Source organism: Scyliorhinus canicula, chromosome 6 (assembly GCF_902713615.1).
Source record: "Scyliorhinus canicula chromosome 6, sScyCan1.1, whole genome shotgun sequence".
Taxonomy (NCBI): domain Eukaryota; kingdom Metazoa; phylum Chordata; class Chondrichthyes; order Carcharhiniformes; family Scyliorhinidae; genus Scyliorhinus; species Scyliorhinus canicula.
This window is the reverse complement of record NC_052151.1, coordinates 152,443,219-152,463,070: the sequence shown is the minus strand read 5'-3', so window position 1 is coordinate 152,463,070 and position 19,852 is coordinate 152,443,219. Positions and strand designations below refer to the sequence as shown.

The window sequence follows — 19,852 nt, the reverse complement described above, 5'->3', positions numbered from 1 at the left end:
CCTATTTATGACAATAAGCGATTTTCATTTCACTTCATGCAAAAAGAAAATGCAGCACAAGTCCTATAGCAATTCATGGCAGCAAAAGGATTGATCTAAATAACTGTCATCTGGAAAAAAAAGTTCACCTCTAACCTTCATGGAAAAACTTACTATTGTTCCCCTTCCCGCTACATACCAAAAAGTATCTTTAAATAAAACCCCAACACATCTACAGTTTTGCTTGCATTGTTTATAATATCAATTATTCTCTTCCTTGTACACACATACATTGTCATTACATAAGAGTCTAGGGATTAGTGGGGATCACACCATGGACAGCAGAGAAAAGCATACACTAGTCAGCTGTTTATGAGTATAACTAATTTAACGTGTGTTTAATCACAGTTAATGAACACTTCACTTGCAAATAATATATCTTCATACGTTAAGTTTTACATCAACATAGAAAATCATACTACGCTGAGGATCTGCTTCAAATATTTTGCTTTCCCCAAATTTATGTTTTAATGAGCTCAAGAAAATATTCATGAGAGATTTGGAAAGCATCAAAATCTGAAAGCAATATACAATAGGCACCTGCAGAAGTTAATCAGCACATTCCTCCTTCCAGTGGAATCGCAATTGCACATCAATTTTTATCATCCCTCCATTAGTGCAAATAATCAAGGTTTCACTGCATATGAATTTACAATTGTTTTGAGCTTACTGGATTTAACACTAGTCAGTAAATTGCCCCATATTCTAAATGATATCAAAATGAAAGTTAAAGTTCCATATAATATTTCACTGTAGTATTAGTTTTCAGTGTGATTTACAACTTGCCCTGTTGGGTAAAGACACCAAAAGTTGGGTGACTTTTAAGAAATCAGCTGAAAAATGTTGCAGAAATGTTCATCAAATTTCATGGAAAGGTTGCTGTTACCTTATCCACTGCAGAGACTTTGGCTCCTTTATCCAGTAAAAGTTCAACTATCTCAATATTTCGCATTTTAGTTGCTTTAATGAGGGGTGTCTCGCCATCCTGAAAATGTAACAAGATTTTACATTTTAATATCATTGACTAAGGTATTCTATATTTGACTTAACAGTGCTTTTCTCCAGATGGTAACACTGTATACAGTATGAATGCCTTTTTCAAATTCTCAAAGGACGTTGTAGTAACAACCCAAAGAAAAGTCACCATGGAGAAAAAGGAAGTATAACTAATTTAATGTGCATTTAATCACAGTTAATGAACACTTCATTTGCAAATAATATATCTTCATTGGAGAAGTTTTACATCAACATGGAAAATCATACTAAGCTGAGAATTCTTTCAGGATAGTATAGCATTTTTTAGTATTAAATGAAATATAAAATATGGACAACATCATGGCAAGTCTTTGAAAATTCCAAACAAAATTGCCATAAATTTGTTGTCCACGGAGTCAGCATCATGAGTGTGGTGCCTTACAGATGGATTGTGTCAAAGAAAGATCAATGACCATGTCGGGGTAGGAAAAGTGAGTGACATCCCACATTCAAGTGCCAACCCTCCCCACACTCTGACTTCCCCAATATTCATCTTGCAGCTTCAACCATTCCTCTCTCAAGGCACTCAACCTTGAGGTGAGCGTCACTGATCACTAAAGGACTAATGTTTACTTCAGCCACTCTCCACCATGTTACACACTTGTAAAAATTATTTACAATCTGTTTTAATATTCCTGGCAAGTTTACAGTCATTCCATTTTTTTCTTTTTCTTAAAATCAACGTTTTGGTTGTTCATTGTCGGTTTGTAAAATACACCCAATCTTCCAATTTACACGACTATAAACCATGGCGGGGATTCTCCGAGCCTCCGCACCGCAATCAGACCCGGCACGGGGGCAGAGAATGTGGCGTCGGACCGGAGACGCCTTCGCGCGATTTTCTACCAACCGGAGAATCACCGCCAGCCGCGCGCAGAGCCGGTCGGGATCTGTTGAAAGAGGCCACCGCAGCGATTTTCCACGGTTGAGTTCCCACGGCATGGTTCTCATATGGTTCCACCCAGCGGGAGCTCGGCATCGCAGCTGCGGTGGCCGTCCTAGTGGGGGGCCTCCACGACGGCCAGGCCCACGATCAGGGGCCACAGATCGGCGGACGCGTGCAATCTGGGAAGGGGCCTACCTTCTTCTGCACCGGCCCGCTGTAGGTCTGCTATGTCACGCGGGACCGGCGCCGGAGGGTTGCCCGCCCATTTTCTGGCGGGCATGGGGACATAGACCCATTATTGGAGAATCCCGGCTCCCACTGTTTATTTAATGCCATATCTTTCAGTCTATTTACCCAATTGACTTTAGCTAGCTTTCCCCTCGTATATACATAACATGTTTTAAGATTAGTGTTTGCATTTGGAGTACATTTCAGTCCTAAATTTAATATCAAATCCAATTTTATTTTGCCCATTATTTTCCAATGGATCTTTTACTCTAAGATTACTAATTACCCCTGCCTCATTATACAGTACTAGATACAAAATAGCTTGATTGCTAGTTGGGTCCTCAACATATATTGTTCCAGGAAACTCTCACTCATCTTGCAGCCCACCTTTGCCAATTTGTTTTGTCCTGTCTATCAAGATGGAAAGTCACCCAAACGGTTTAACTACTTTTCGGAGACGTATCTATAATTACCCCCACCACCTGACACTTGCTATTCCTAATCTCTACTCATACTGATTCGACGTTCAGATCCTTTCCCACTACTCCTTACATCATCCTTTATTGTTCTATTCAATTCAAAGGTTATTGTCCATTCAGAAATTTGTTGTGATACAATGCCATTCAGGGGCTGAAAAATCAGATTGTGGCACCTTCCCCTGCAGTGCTGCAAAGCTTCCTATCACTGCCGTTCTACCCCCAAGTAACCAACTAGTCAAGGGCAGGATCCATAATCATCTGTCCCACTGCCAAAGCCATAATTCCACCTGCTGAAATTGGAACAGTGTCACTCCGCAACCAGGTCTGATTGGAAACCAAAAACAGAGTCTGCCAGTTTCGGACAGAAAATCAGCCTGTTAACTCTTTCCTCGAAGCAGATTAGCGGTTATTTTGTAAGGAAGGCTCCAGCATTAGAAACAGACTTGTATCTGTCTGTTTGACATGAAAAAGCGAGAGTCACGGCCCCAAATTCAGCTTCTCATAAAGGAACTGCCTGCCAGTCCTTACCCCGAGTTATCATCTTCCACTGAGCCTTGCAACAACCAGTGAGCAAAGCCTTTTATTGTCTTGTTTGAAAGGCATCCTAGCCTGTCAAGTTACACAGCCCAACCAGCACCCACCATATGGTCCCACGGCATTGATGCTGCTGAGTTCCATACATCTCAAAGAATCAGTTAAAGCTCAATAGGAATAAAATTTTCATTAAATTGCCTTTTTCAGACCCACCAACCCCACAGGTGTTTCCTGTGCACTTCCAAATGTACACCTGTTAAATGCAGAAAGAAATGGGATCATGTTGTTTTTCCGACGTCCCAGAACCTTTTGGGTGTTACTCCCACCCACCGAAACCTAGCCCATTCCCACCTCCTCCTTCATATACATACACCACCAATGACCCCCTCATCCCCACAATTTTTTTTGCATGTTAAAATTCTCTACAAACAGAAAGATGGGTTGAACTAAGAGAGAGAGGAGAGACAGAAAAGAATTATTCAGAAAACATAAATTGATATTTTAAAATCTCAGAACAGCTCACAACCTGAAGAAGTGATATACATACCTATAATTGTTTACATTCTGGGCAAAAAGTTGAGTGACGGTTATTAACAATTATCACTATTAAAATGATACTTGTACTGATAAATTATGGGGTTTAACGGACAATAAATATGCAAATGCAACAAGGAGGTCAAGGTTTGTCGGATCAGCCAGGGTTGGAAATGGGTGCGGAGGCAGATATTATAGCCTTCGCTTCGTTGATCGCCTGAAGGCGGATCCTGCTGGGATGGAGAGCGGCCTCTCCACCCTGTGCCCTGGTGTGGCGGGGGGATCTGTTGGAATACTTGACCCTTGAGAAGGTTAAGTTCAAACTGAGGGGAAGCTCGGAGGGGTTCTACAAGTCATGGGCACTATTTATTATGCACTTCCAAGAACTGGATAACATCGAACATTAGTTTGGGGGGGTGGGGAAGAGAGAGAGAAGAAGGGGGGGGGGGTGCGGGCTGTGTATGTTGAAGATGGCTATGGGTAATCCCAGATTCCTTTTTTTTTTCTTTGTCATTTGTTTTGTTATAGGATACAGAGGGACATAGATAAGCTGCAGAGCTGGGCTGAGAGGTGGCAGATGGAGTTTAATGCGGAAAAGTGTGAGGTGGTTCACTTTGGAAGGAGTAACAGGAATGCAGAGTACTGGGCTAATGGCAAGATTCTTGGTAGTGTAGATGAACAGAGAGATCTCGGCATCCAGGTACATAAATCCCTGAAAGTTGCCACCCAGGTTAATAGGGCTGTTAAGAAGGCATATGGTGTGCTAGCCTTTATAAGCAGGGGGATTGAGTTTCGGAACCACAAGGTCATGCTGCAGCTGTACATAACTCTGGTGCGGCCGCACCTGGAGTACTGCGTGCAGTTCTGGTCACCACATTATAGGAAGGATGTGGAAGCTTTGGAAAGGGTTCAGAGGAGATTTACTAGGATGTTGCCTGGTATGGAGGGAAGGTCTTACGAGGAAAGGCTCAGGGAATTGAGGTTGTTTTCGTTAGAGAGGAGAAGGCTGAGAGGTGACTTAATAGAGACATATAAGATAGTCAGAGGGTTAGATAGGGTGGACAGTGAGAGTCTTTTTCCTCGAATGGTGATGACTAACACGAGGGGACATAGCTTTAAATTGAGGGGTGATAGATATAGGACAGATATCAGAGGCAGTTTCTTTACTCAGAGAGTAGTAGGGGTGTGGAACGCCCTGCCTGCAACAGTAGTAGACTCGCCAACTTTAAGGGCATTTAAATGGTCACTGGATAGACATATGGATGAAAATGGAATAGTGTACGTCAGATAGGCTTCAGATGGTTTCACAGGTCGGCGCAACATCGAGGGCCGAAGGGCCCGTACTGCGCTGTAGTGTTCTATGTTCTAAGTTAACATGCGGGCTGATATCTGGGCATGGTGGGAGGATGGGATCGTTGTGACTGTTATGGGGTTTGAGATATTTGCTGGATGTTGATTGTTGTTGGGTGTAAATTCGGGAGAAAAATTGTGAGAAAGGAGAATAAAAATATTTTTTTTTAAAAAAAAGGTCAAGGTTACTTTCTCAAAACTATCAATGGAACAATGGAAAACAGCAAGCAACTTATGGCGACTTTTAAGTCATCTGGTATCTTCCTCGCTGCAAGTTGTTGGCTGATTTTTAACATTAATAAACATACATCATTCATAACAGATATGTAAGGATCGAACTGAGGAGCAGAAGAAAAACTGATAATTCATTAGATATGATAAGATGTCTGTGACTGCCTATGATTGTCTGCAAATTGGATGTCACATCTCGCAGTGGGCATGAGGAGAAAAAGAAAAAAGTGCCAAAATATAAGAAAGAACCAACCACTGCATAATTTCTTACGGTATAGATTCAAGTTAAGTATCCAGTCATACCTTAATGCAAATTTCTGTATCAGGATTGCACTGAAGAATATCCCTTACTATGGTTGCATTTCCTTTCTCCACAGCCCAATAGAGAGCAGTTTTATTATCCTATAAACAATTTTAGAAGAAATTAAAGCATTAAACAGTATCAAATTACACTTAAAATGTTATGTCAAATGGAGAAAATCATGGGACTACACAACACAACATTAAATTTTAAACATCCACCTTGGCTTAGTACCTTAGTGGTATTTGTTTTCCATCCGAGTAACAAAGGCCGTGGGTTCAAGCCTCACTCCAAAGACTGGAGCACATATTCAAGGCTGACATTACAGTGCAGTGTTAAGGAACTGCTTAGCAGAGATACCTTATTTTAAACGAAGGGCCACCTGCCTTCTGGGGTGGACATAAAATATGCCATAACACCGGTTTGAAACAATAGCAGTGAAGTTCTCCTGATTAAGGAAAACATTTATCCTTCAATCTACAACCACATCAAGAGTAGATTACCTGGTCATTTCTCTCACTGTGCTTTGCAGCACCTCGCTATATGCAAATTGGCTGCCACATTGCCCTAAATTACAACAGTGACAACACTTCAAAATACTTATATTAGTTATAAAGTAGTTTAGGGCATCCAGAGTTTGCGAAAGATTACATAAATGCAGGTCTTCCCTTTCAAACTAATCTTTCACACTAATCTTTCACACTAACTGATCTTGTTAAGTGTACCATTCACTTTCTTTATCAGTAAGTACCTGCAACATTTGAAATGGGCAAAGTGCTCTAAATATGATGACTGCATTCATTGTAGTCTATGGGACAGGCACTGAAAAATTAAGAAATAATTAAACAGTTTGAAGCTGGTGTTTCATCTCGATTACTGGTGCCATCAGGATGTTTGAAGAAATATTAGATTATCTCAATCTGCATTTATAATTTCCAATTTTCAAAGCATGTACACTTACGTGTTGACTACAGAAATTATTCATTGTACCTTGTGATAATTGTTTAGTCTTACCGTTCCCTTGATATCTATGTCCGCATATTTTTGCAGTAAAGCCCTCACAATCTCCACATGGCCACCTTTAACAGCACCAATTAAGACAGTGTCACCACTCTGAAAAGAAAACGCACACAAGTACGATGGAGATATGTTTAGCAAGCATAATTCCACAACAATAGAGAATTAAAAGATACAATGATAAATTTGAATATATCAGGATTCTAGTGTAGACATATAAACAAAATCAGATTAGTGTGGACATATAAACTGATGCCACATTAAGTAAAGTTTAAATTTATTTTGGAAAACAGCTACATAAACACAATGCAAGCCACTCATTTAATATTTTGGGGTACAGAACTACTCAACAAACATTCATGCCAATTTCAAATTTAACACTTAATCTCAACAACACTATTTTGAACAGGTGTTTCCCTACAGACAGGGAAAATATAAATTAAAGAGCTACTCAATCCCAAAAGGTTGAAGATTTCCTTGTAGCAAGCTACACAAAAGTATGAACAGATGCCCAGCCAGTCTGCCACTGAAATTAGAGTGTGGCACAGGGAAATAAAGATGGGACAAGGAACCAAGAATTCCAAAATGACATTATGATTTACAACATCTCTTAACAGGCAGCTTCATTAACAAAAGTTCTAAATTACCACAAAACCTACAGAGGTTTTTTAAATGCCACAAAGCCTACACAGAACAATAATGTTAACTACGAACTTATGAGATATAAATGATAGATACATTTTCCATGGTTTAGGATAGCAAAATTTTGTTCGGGAAAATTTGACTTGACATTGTTAACCTCAACAAGGATTTACTAAAACATAGTACTAGAAGAAAAATAAAAAATAAATACAAACCCTGTCAGGGATGTTGACGTAAGTGCCAGCGTCCAACAGATCCTGAACAATCTCAATGTGCCCTTCCTTGGCAGCAATCATCAAAGCTGTATTCCCATCTTTATCCGTCAGATTGACATTTGGATTGCAATTTAGCAACTCCTTCACTCCTTCAGTGTAGCCACCTTTAACTGCCACTATTAAAGCTGTCATAGAGTTCTATAAGATGGTGTGAAAAGTTAATGTTTTTAAGAATTTAATACAAATAATACTTTTCCAAAATAGATGATGCATCGTAATTTCTTCCTTTTAAAGGAGTTAGGAAACATACCCACATAATACTGCCTGCAGGTTTGTGGATGCGTGTATTGGGGAGGATGGCAGAATACATGAGGCAAGGCCTGATGGATTCATATTAGATTGGGTAAAGTATACAGTTTTTATTTGGAGGTCAGGTTATCAGAATGCTAGTGGGTTTTTTCTCTTTGTTGGATTTTTCTGTTTAAAAGTGTTAAAATTATACATGCCTTAATAAAATATTTTCTAAAAAAAAAGTTCACAGAATGCTTTTCAGTCAGTTTTCTAGAACAATGTGTTGTGCAACCAGCAGGGATGAGGTAATTTTTGATCTTGGCTTATGTAATGCAACAGGGCTAATCTGAAGATCCCTTATTACGAGATTACTGAGGAAGAATAATGATTTCACATCACAACTGAGAGATGTCTGCATGCACAAGTCTGAAATTCAAATTTAAATATAGGTATAGTTGGCAAAGATTGGGACAGTGGATTAAAAGGTATGACAGATAAACAACGGTGAATATTTAGGGGGGCAGTAGCGCAGTAGTATTGTCACTGGACTAGTAAACCAGAGGCCCAGTTCAAGAGATCCAGGTTCAAATCCTGCCACTGCAGATGGTGAAATTTGAATTTAATAAAAATCTAGAACTAAAAATCTAATGATGACCATGAAACCATTTTGATTGTCAGAAAAACCCATATGGTTCACTAATGTCTTTTGGGAAAGAAAATCTGCCATCCTTACCTGGTCTGACCTACATGTGACTCCAGACTCACAGCAATGTGGTTGTCTCTTAACTGCCCCCTCGAGGAAAATTAGGGAATGCTGGGTGGGACTGGCAAATCAGGCGAGCTTCAACATGAGGGCAAGGGGGATGGCAATATTATTCAGTAAGAAGGTAGCCTTCACAGTGAATGACCAGGGGACAGTACACATATTAAGTAGGGTCTTGGAAGAGGCCCAGTGGTATTCGTGAATGTGTATGGCCCAAAATGGAATGACGCAGAGTTCGCCAAAAAGACAATAGCAGAGATTCCCGGCCTCGACTCTCACCAAGTGATCATGGACGGAGACTTCAACTGTGCCCTGGACCCAAAGGCAGACAGATCTAACCCCAAATCAGGAATGGCTAAGGAACTGACCATCTTCATGGAACAGATGGGGGGAGGGTGAAACACACCCATGGAGGTTCAGCCACCTGAGGGCGAAGGACTTCTCCTTCTCCCACATCCATCAGGCCTATACCCAAATAAACATCTTTGTAGTCAGAAAGTTAGTGCTTCCAGGGGTGTTGGGGTGTAATACTCCACAAAAAATCTCAGACCACACTGCGTGATTTTTGGCCTCCAGCGATGAATAAATGATGGGAGGAAAATCGGGCGGGAAAGTAGGATTGAGGTTGAAGATCCACCATGATCTTACTTAACAAGACAGCAGGGCTACCTGACCTACTTGCATTTATTATGATTAAAGAGCACAAATCTAATGTCAGCAGGTGGGAAGCAAAAGGTGGAGAGTGGAGGATGGGGCTGTTATTTATTTACAGAGATGCAATATTAAAAAGATAAAAATAATTAAAATGAATCAAAGAAACAGGTTCAAGACCTCAGAAATGGGTGACTAAGAAGCTATCAGAGACAGATAGAAAACAGATTTATCTTTTAATTTGAGAAAGACAGGAGTTTGAAAACCAGCAAGATTCCAAAACAGAAAAGTTATTAAATTGAACATTAAAATAAATTGTAAAAATGCGGTGGCACAAGCTAGGTGATGTAATGCAACCACAAGAAAAAAATGTTGTTCATTTCCTGAGTACTTTCTATCAAGGCTACTTCCATTGATGCAAGGCTTGAGGACTCATTTAGGAGCATAATCTAAAAGGAAAGAATTCAAGCAACGAGAGCAAGACCATTGTGGATAGAACAGATATTTTTGTGAACTTGTAGGTTTTACACACACCCACTTATCTCCCGACCCTCATCTCACTCGGAACATATAAAGCCAGAGAATCTAATTTAAAACTGCAGCATGAGTTGAATGGCTTTTTCGTCCCAGATATCCCTTACACCATTTTTGTAACTTCTATTCTTCCTGAATGCTCTTAGCATTACTCAGTTGATAGAATTTTCCCCTCAGTCAGAAGTCTGTGATTTCAAACCCTACTCTGCAATTTGAACATATCATCTTGGTTAACAAACAGTTCAGTGAAGGTCGGAGACAGTTCTACATTACTAGATGCCATCACTCAATGGCGCAGTGGTTAGCACTGGGACTACGACGCTGAGGACCCGGGTTCGAATCCTGGCCCTGGGTCACTGTCCGTGTTGAGTTTGCACATTCACCCAGTGTCTGCATGGGTTTCACCCCTCCAACCCAAAGATGTGCATTTAGGTGGATTGGCCACGCTAAAAATTGGATACTCTAAATTTAAACACAAAATTGAGATGTTAAATCAAGGCCCCCAGTTGTACATAAAGGGTCTCAGAAAATTATTTGAAGAGCAAGTACTCTGCATGCTAAACAATCTCCCTACATCAAGCAAGGCCAAGAATGCATTAACCAGTCCTCCATGTTTCCATATCGATGCAGATGACACCCAGTTTTATCATCATCTCCCTCAACCCTCCATTATCTCTAAATTGTGAAGATTGTCTTGATATCCTGTATTGGGTATTTAGAAAGAAGGATTGCAGGTTTTGGGTTTTTATGACGATGATAGCTTCATGGATCACTGTTGCCGAGTCTAACTTTGGTCCCTGCCACAAACTCTAGCTATGACTTTATCCCCCTCCCTAGCAATTGTGTGAACCTGAGCCAGATTGTTCACAACCTTGGTATCAGATGCCTAGATGAGCTTCCAACCACATATAGACATAGAACATAGAACAGTACAGCACAGAACAGGCCCTTCGGCCCTCGATGTTGTGCCGAGCCATGATCACCCTACTCAAACCCACGTATCCACCCTATACCCGTAACCCAACAACCCCCCCCTAACCTTACTTTTATTAGGACACTACGGGCAATTTAGCATGGCCAATCCACCTAACCCGCACATCTTTGGACTGTGGGAGGAAACCGGAGCACCCGGAGGAAACCCACGCACACAGGGGGAGGACGTGCAGACTCCACACAGACAGTGACCCAGCCGGGAATCGAACCTGGGACCCTGGAGCTGTGAAGCATTTATGCTAACCACCATGCTACCCTGCTGCCCCTGTTGCAATATCTGTTGCAATCACTTTGACCACCTATTTTCAACAATGCTCCAGCCTCAGCTCATCTGCTGTTATAGCCTTCACCCATACTTCTGTTACTTCTAGACATGATTTTGCCAACGTACTTCTGGCTAGCTTGCCACATTCTACTCTCCGTAAAAACAAGGTCAGTTAAAGCGTTGCTGCTCCGGTCCTAACCACACAAAATCCATCAAGTCTGCACCAACCCACCTAAGCCCTCACTCCCACCCTATCCCCGTAACCCAACAACCTCTCCTAACCTTTTTGGTCATTAAGGGCAATTTATCATGGCCAATCCACCTAACCTTTCTCTGCAATTTCCACCAGGCATACAACCCTCTGAGATATCCAAAACTGCAACATCTGGCCACTTGTTAGCCACAATTTTAATCACTTCATTACTGATGGCCATGCCTTCAGCTGTTAAAGCCCTCAGTTCTGGAATTTCCTTCCTCACCTGTATGCCTTTCTATTGGGCAGCACGGTAGCACACGATGTTAGCACTGTGGCTTCAGAGCGCCAGGGTCCCAGGTTCGATTCCACGCTGGGTCATTGGCTGTGCGGAGTCTGCACGTTCTCCCCATGTCTGCGTGGGTTTCCGCCGGGTGCTCTGGTTTCCTCCCACAGTCCAAAGACGTGCAGGTTAGGTGGATTGACCATGCTAAAATTGCCCTTAGTGTCCAAAAAGGTTAGGAGGGGTTGTTGGGTTATGGGGATAGGGTGGAAGCGAGAGCTTAAGTGGGTCAGTGCAGACACGATGGGCCAAATGGCCTCCTTCTGCACTGTATGTTCTATGTATTGTTCTTTTCTCCATTAAGGCACTCCCAAAGTCTTCTGCTTTGACCAAGATTTTGGTCATTTGCACTTACATGTTTGCATTTGGTTAAATGTTAATTTTATTTTGATAATAACTGCATTCAGCATGTTTAACTAGACTAAAGGTGCTATAAAAATACAAAGTTGTTGTTCTGATATAAAAATACAAAGTTGTTGTTCTGATCTTACCTGCTGTTTGTGGAACACCGTTTCATGCAAAATTGGCTGCCTCACCATTTGCCTAAATATCACGGTTTGTACATTGTAATTCAGTGGTTGCATTACACTTTGGAAAGTCCTGAGGATTTGATTATGTGCTCTTTCATTTCTATTCTTCTGTAAGCCATATGTCAGTTGTCCCTAGGTGTACAGTGATCACTAGTTGCAACTATGGCCACAAAGGTTTAAATTTGATTCTGTATACTTATTTTAAACCAGAGTTCAAGGGGAGAAATGGTGTTGTGGCAATGTTCTAGGGTCACAGGTTCAAGTCTCACTGCCGCAGTTGATGTAATTTAAATTCAATTAATACAATCAGGAATTGAAAGTTAGTATCATTAATGGTGACCGTGTAACTATCATCAATTGTCACGAAAACTCATCTGTTCATTAATGACCTTATGGGGAAGAAATATGCTGTCCTTATCTGGTCTGGTCTACATAGGATTCCCAGATCCACAACAATGTGGTTGACTCTTAACGGCCTTCTGAATTGATCTTGCAAAGCACTTAGTTGAAAGGGCAATCAAGGATGAGCAATAAATCCCATATATATAAAAAACTACAGATGCAGATTGCAGTGGATACAAATCAAAAGCTTTGAAGTAAATCTCTTTCTAAAATACACTCTTTAAAAATTTAAAGTAACATATACGGGATCTTCTCTACAAACCCTGTGGGCATGGTAGAGAAAGTCAGAGTTATGAAGTGATTTCTACCATCACACAGCAATGCCCTTTCTCCTTGTTCTTAAATGATTAGCTAGTTTTGCTGGTAGTTTGGCAGCTGCTGGTCATTAGATCATTCTGGTATCTCTGGTAATATCGTGGATAAACATCATTCCATGTTTCCACTAGTAGGAAAAACTAGAACCTGAAGCCATAGCCTCAAACTCAAGGGATAATCCTTTAAAGCAGAGCTGAGGAGGAATTTCTTCAGTCAGAGGGTGGTGAATCTGTGGCTTTAAGGCAGAGATAGATAGGTTCTTGATGAATAAGGGGATATGGGGTTATGGAGAAAAGGCAGGAGAATACGGAGAAACATAGCCATGATTGAATGGCAGAGCAGGTTCAATGGACCGAATGGCTTAATTCTGCTCCTATGTCTTATTCAATTACAGAAGTGCACAGCTTCATTTTGGAAAAACAGGAACGTTATGCCCCACACACCCTTTGCCGAGGCAATTGAGTATGATAGTAGCAACGTGGATGCAAAATTGGCTGAATATTAGGAAGCAGGGAGTAATGGTCAATGGATATTTTTCGGGCAGGAGGAAGTTTGTAGTGGTGTTCCCTAGGGGGTCGAAGTGGGACCTTTGGTTGACAATTTCAAAGTTTGTGGACAATACAAAACTTTTTGTAAACAATGAAGTAGTCAATATAGAACTTCAAGTGGACATAGACAAGTTAGTGGAGTGGGCAGATAGGTGGCAGATGAAGTTCAATGTTAAGAGGTGTGCCGGGATACATTTTGGTAGGAAAAACGGCATAAATTAAGGGGTAAAATCTAAAAAGGGGCAGGCGCAAAGGGACATGTGCACTGATCATTGAAGATGGTAGGACAGGTGGAGAGCGTAATGAATACAACATACAGAATTCTGGACTTTATTAATAGGGGCATAGAGCACAAGAGCAAAGAGGTTATGCTGAACTTGTATCAGACACTAGTTAGGCCTCTGCTACAGTTCTGGGCACCATATTATAGGAACAATGTGAATGCATTGGAGAGTGTGCAGAAGAGGTTTGTAAGAATGATCCCAGAGATGAGAAACTTCAGTCAAGGATAGATTGGAGAGGGTGGAACTGTTCTCCTTGAGAAAAGGAGGCTAAGAGATTTGACAGTTGTTCAAAATCATGAGTAGGCTGAACAAAGTTGATAGGGAGAAAAACTGTCCCCTTTCATAAAAGAATCAAAAACGGGAAGTGACAGATTTAAGTTGACTTGCAAAATGAACAAATGTGATTGAGAAATGTGGTGGAGGCAGGTTCAATTGAGGTATTCAAGAGGGCATTAGATGCTCATTTGAATAGAAACAATATGCAAGGGAATGGCACCAAGTCAGAATGCTGATTTGGAGAGCCGGTGTAGTCACGATGGGTCAAATTGCCTCCTTCTGCTCTGTGATTCCGTGACAGCTAAGTGCGACAAATATGTGCTCGATGCAAATATTTTAATTATAACAAAGTTTAAACTGTTCATGGACAAAAATTTAAAATTGGTGCCTTAGTCTGATGTCACATTTAAATTCCTTCCACATCATAAAGGCCTGGGCAAGTTCAAAATGCAACAACTTAAGAGCCTGCAACAAACTTACATTTGAATTCCATCACATCGCAACCAATGCTGTTTCTTTGGCAACTTTCTTGCGGTATCAGGTCCATTATACAGTCATAACTTTTTCCTGCTCACTGTTTCCAGACTTCAATAAATATGTATAATATTCCTCCACTTAAAGCTCATGATTTTAATGTAAGAAACATGAATGGGCAGCGCAGTAGCACAGTGGTTATCATAGTTGCTTTACAGCTCCAGGGCCCCAGGTTCAATTCCTGGCTTGGGTCACTGTCTGTGCGGAGTCTGCAAGTTCTCCCCGTGTGTGCGTGGGTTTCCTCCGTGTGCTCCGGTTTCCTCCCACAGTCCAAAGATGTGCACGTTAGGTGGATTGGCCAGGATAAATTGCCTTTAGTATCTAAAAGAGGTTAGCTGGGGTTACTGGGTTACGGGGATAGGGTGGAGGCGTGGGCTTAAGTGGGGTGCTCTTTCCAAGAGCCGGTGCAGACTCGATGGGCCTCGTTCTGCACTGTAAATTCTATGATTCTATGAATTGATGAGTTTTAAAAATTACGCGCGTCTTCAATCTAACTTCCCCACATCTTCCCCCAAACTGGCTGAAAATTTCCTCACCAAATTTGAATGAAGATGCTATAGTGAAACATGAGAGAATCAGGCATCATTGGAAACATGTGCATATTCTCAGACAGAAAATATTTTTTTTTAAACAAATTTTAATTGGGTATAGCAATTTATTCCAAGTAAATTATATACAAACTCTTCACTCAAATGCCTTCTGAACAGACTAGTCGAGGCAGATGATTTCAAAGCTGAAATCTTAAGTAATCCACCCGAGAGGAATACTCCGTCAAACTAAAGCCACATTTGAGAGATGAAAAGATAACCAAGACTATTGCCACAGCCAGTTTTTGTTCGATTTTTCTTATAAAATGGAATTATAAGGGTCCAAATAGAAATAGTAGTAAATAGGTCAAATTCTCAAAACGAATTCTAGTGGTTACTGACTCAGGAAATATATATGGAAAACTATGCCGAGAAGCAGCAGGTAAGTAAGTCAGAGGTCCATAATTCATGCATGTCGCAACAAACCTAATTCAGTAGGAATGGTTCATTTCAAATTTGAACAAGGGACTGAATGCAAGGAGGGACTACGAAATACTTCTACATGCACAGACTGGATTTATGAAGCATTGTTATCTCGATTATGCAGACCGTATGCAGATCAGTACTTAAGTTAGTGTACAGCAGCTACACCTAACTCTCCCAAAAATAGCTTGTGTGAAGAACTATATTTACTGTTAAATATTATTTACATGTCTGTATCCCACACAGAATAAATGCCAGTCATACCCAGATTAGTATTTCGCAGACAAACTACACAAATACAACTCCACGTGATCAAAGGGGCTGGGGTCAGGAGTCAAGTGTCAGGTGATAAAGGAAAACAAATTTGAGGGAAGTGCATGAGCCCAAATATTTGAAAAACAAGATTAAAACTTCATAACCACAGATACCAAAACAGTACAAACACAGTGGATCAAGTTAACCTGACTCCTTTAAAGAACATTTTTTAATATCACAAAACCATATAAAAGAAAGGAAATAGATAAGTTTAAGAATTAACAAAGAACTGTCTTATTTGATATGCCCATAATATTCATCGTAAAATTCAATGAAGTACTCACTATTTCACTTGATCTGTTATACTGAATATGACAATGTTTGCCTTTTATCGCTTCAAATTTACATCAGAACCACATATTGTGCAAGGCCTCACAACATCAGGTCCTGAACATCAAACCATTTGAGCTGTGCTACACCAAGAAATTCTGAATTTGGGGGGGGGGGGGGGGGGGGGGGAGAATTAATTTTCAACTCAAATTTATTCAGGGGCTATTCATACAAGTACCTGTAAACTGAAATATTCTTTTTGCCAACACAAAATTCAAAAACAGTCCATTCTGCCTCTTTTCAGGTACCATGCCCTGAGATGGCATTGGAAACCATGGACTTCCATGTTAATGTTGCTCTTGATTTGTGGATTAGTTTCATTGGTAGTACATTAATTCAGTTTGTGAGATTCTTTAAAAAGGTAACTCTGTCTGCCATGATCCATTTTTACCATCAATCTTCCCACCAGCACAGTTCATTACACTAGCACAAATGTTAAATGTACAAAAATTGTTTAATTCTCGGAAAATAATTTAAAATTAATTTAAACATATATTAGATGGAGGAACAAATAGTTGGGGATACGTACAGCTCCTTCTTGATCAACATCAGCACCCATTTCCAACAAATGCTTCACACACTGAAGGTGGCCCTTCCTGGCAGCCCATATCAATGGAGTTGTTCCATACTGGGGAAACAAAATGTCAAAATAAGAGTTCTGCAAATATAATGTATCTTCTCATAAATCAGTAGGATCTATAATTCACAAATGAAACAGCAGAAACATGTTTTTTGAAGACTTATTCAATATTGGATGCTAAACTTGTGATAATCCTCAGTTCAGATCGCACTGAAGTTATGATTAGAATCCCTTCGTACACAAATCAATATAAGATAAACAGAAGATTTTAAATAATTTATAGTAGGCCCATATAAACAATATTGTGTTAGTTTCAGAACTTTACCCAGTGTCATTCATTTCTTTAAAAAAAAAAAAATCTCATTCTCAATTTCCACACCCAGTACTGGCAAAAGTTCTATTAAGATCAATCCTTGCATGAATTAGTCTGGTAGGACTTTGGCTACAATAAGCAATTGATATATCCAATAATATTTAGAATGTGATGAAAGTGAAATAACTTTCAATACTAAATTAGTTATCCACTATTTTTCCAATCAACTTGTATATCATGCATTTGGTTTAAAATCATTCAAACAATTCATCTTCTGTTAAGTCAGCATAGCAGCACAGTGGTTAGCACTATTGCTTCTCAGCGCCAGGGTCCCAGGTTCGATTCCCAGCTTGGGTCACTGTCTGTGTGGAGTCTGCACATTCTCCCGTGTCTGCGTGGGTTTCCTCCAGGTGCTCCGGTTTCCTCCCACAAGTCTCGAAAGACATGCTGTTAGATGAATTGGACATTCCAAATATTTTTTTCATATAAATTTAGAGTGCCCAATTCACTTTTTCCAATTATGGGGCAATTTAGCCCCTTAATTGGCCAATTCACCTACCCTGCACATTTTTGGGTTGTGGCAATGAAACCCACGCAAACACGGGGAGAATGTGCAAACTCCATATGGACAGTGGCCCAAAACCGAGATCGAACCTAGGACCTCGGCGCCTCACATCACATCAATGCCTATTTGTAAATCTGAAAGAACCTTAAATATATATGCGTGTAATTCAGACTATGATCAGAACAGATTTGGGCAAGCTGGAAACAGCAGCAGCTCCTATTTCTCCTGTGTGCACACAGTAATTCCGAATAAGCAGAACTTTTACAACTCCACGTGGTCGAGAACAGACTCTGAGCTTTACTTCCCTCCAACAAAGATGTTGAGGTAATTCTCCTCTTCCCTGATGCTTTTTAATGTCCGCAACTCAAGACTCCAGCTCAGTAACTCAGTGCCAAAGTTGCCCAAGCTGCAGACATTTTCTGCAGATATAGTTGTCTGGGACTGCAGCGCATTTCACAGAATCCCACATGCTGCAGTCACAGCACACCAGTGCAACCGTATTTATTTAATTAGTCAATAAGTTAATAATTTACACAGATAAAGTTGCACTCACCGAGCTTGGAGAAAAAGGGTGGAAACTCACCAACCACTGGAGGCCGAATAAAAAGCAGAAAAGGCACCTCTTTCCCCCTGTGCACCGAATTCCCACCTGAACCAAATTCCCAACTTCTCACTCAATCTACGTAGTTTGGTCTCTGCATGCCCCCTCAGGATTATCATGTTGCTGTCCAGGAAATCCACTGATATAAAATTGAATATGCCCTTACCATCTGAACTTTTACCCCAAAATTTGATATACTGTAGTGCTATCCAAGAAACACAAAACTATACATCTTAACACTTGACCAGAAGAGGCAGCCATAATAGCTTATATTGCAATTTTCACTACTTCCTTTTCCATTAATGCACAAATGTCTCCTTGAATCAGGTAGTGAAAAAAACCTAATATGAATCTGGATTTTCTGAATTTATCAAATGAAGAATATACTTTGTTACATTTCAATGTAAAAGTTAGGAGTAGGCATTGTATTTTGTGTTATCTATTACATACTTACTTTGTCAGAACAATTGACTTTGGCTCCATGTTGCAGTAGAAGTTCAACAATTTCATGATGACCTCGTCCAGCTGCCCAAATAATAGGGTAAACGCTATACTGTTGATGAAAATGTTAAACTTAATAAGCATATTACAGTATTACAAGAAAAAGTAAACACGCAAAAGATGAATTTCATAAGTATTTAAAATATACTCAAGTAAAACACAGCCTGATTTTATTGTTGTCAGTGCTTTGTAAACTGACAGACTAGTGAAATGGTGGAAGTCGCTCTCAGCAACTCCCTGTTCTTCCAAAAGGTGCATGGCTGATGTTCTAGCAGATATAAATCACAAAATAACATGATCTGCCTCTTTTTACACGGGTTATATTTTCCTCGCTGTGAAAACCCTTGAAAAAGCAGTTTTTAAACATCGTACTTAGTCATACTTGCTGCTGAGAAACCTTTCTGATCCTGAAAAACTAATTTCATACTTGAGATGTTAAAATTCTCGATGATAAAATTTCCATAGATTTTCTTAAATTGCTTGAAAAAAAATATTTCCGCTTCTCCCTCAATTCTGAACTTGCCCGAAACTTTATTCTGCTTTCTGTAAAATCATAAAAACTGAATGATAAAACTGCTGGTTACTTTTCAATTTGCTTTCTATGAGAATTCTTCACTGTGAATGTCTGCTTAACCTGCTTAATGGCACCATTGTGACTGGGAAATATCAAGGCTAGGAGCAGGGAAACATTTTGGGGAAAAATAAGCAGAGCGAGTTAGGAAGGGATATTGCAAGTAACAAAGGTGATGTCAGGAAAAATGTTGAAACGAAAAGCACTATATCTCAATGCATAAAGAGTTTACAACAAATTAGATGAATTAATAGCAGGAGATAGGGCTGAATAGGTTTTAGCTGATAATAGTTACAGCGACAGGGTTATAAAGTAACCACAGTTGGAAATTTAATATTACAAGATGCATAACTTTTAGAAGGGGCAAAAAAATGGAAAAGGAGTTGGGATATCCCTGATAATAACGGTTGGGATGAAGCCAGTAGAGAGAAAGGAAAGCAATAAGTAGAATCAGTTTGGTCGGAGTCAAGAAACAGCAAGGAGCAGAAAACATTGGTGGGAGTTGTTTGTAGATCCCCCAATGTATATGTAGTGAGTATAAATCAACAAATTAGAGCTGGGCGGACTCAGGGCGTAGGTATGTTATAGTGAGTGCGTCGCTCAAGGGGATGCCGGTGGTATTAGTGATAATTTACCCACCAATCTGGGATGAC

The 19,852-nt window shown here is 40.2% G+C and overlaps 1 protein-coding gene across 1 annotated transcript in view; it reads right to left on the bottom strand.

Annotated features, from left to right (window-relative positions):
* kidins220b (kinase D-interacting substrate 220b) overlaps positions 1 to 19,852 on the bottom strand; it is a 241,804-nt gene that overhangs the window by 139,454 nt on the left and 82,498 nt on the right. Inside the window, 6 exon segments of the mRNA XM_038800309.1 lie at positions 926 to 1,024; positions 5,620 to 5,718; positions 6,632 to 6,730; positions 7,492 to 7,689; positions 16,598 to 16,696; positions 18,582 to 18,680. Coding sequence (XP_038656237.1) covers positions 926 to 1,024; positions 5,620 to 5,718; positions 6,632 to 6,730; positions 7,492 to 7,689; positions 16,598 to 16,696; positions 18,582 to 18,680 — 693 coding nt within the window.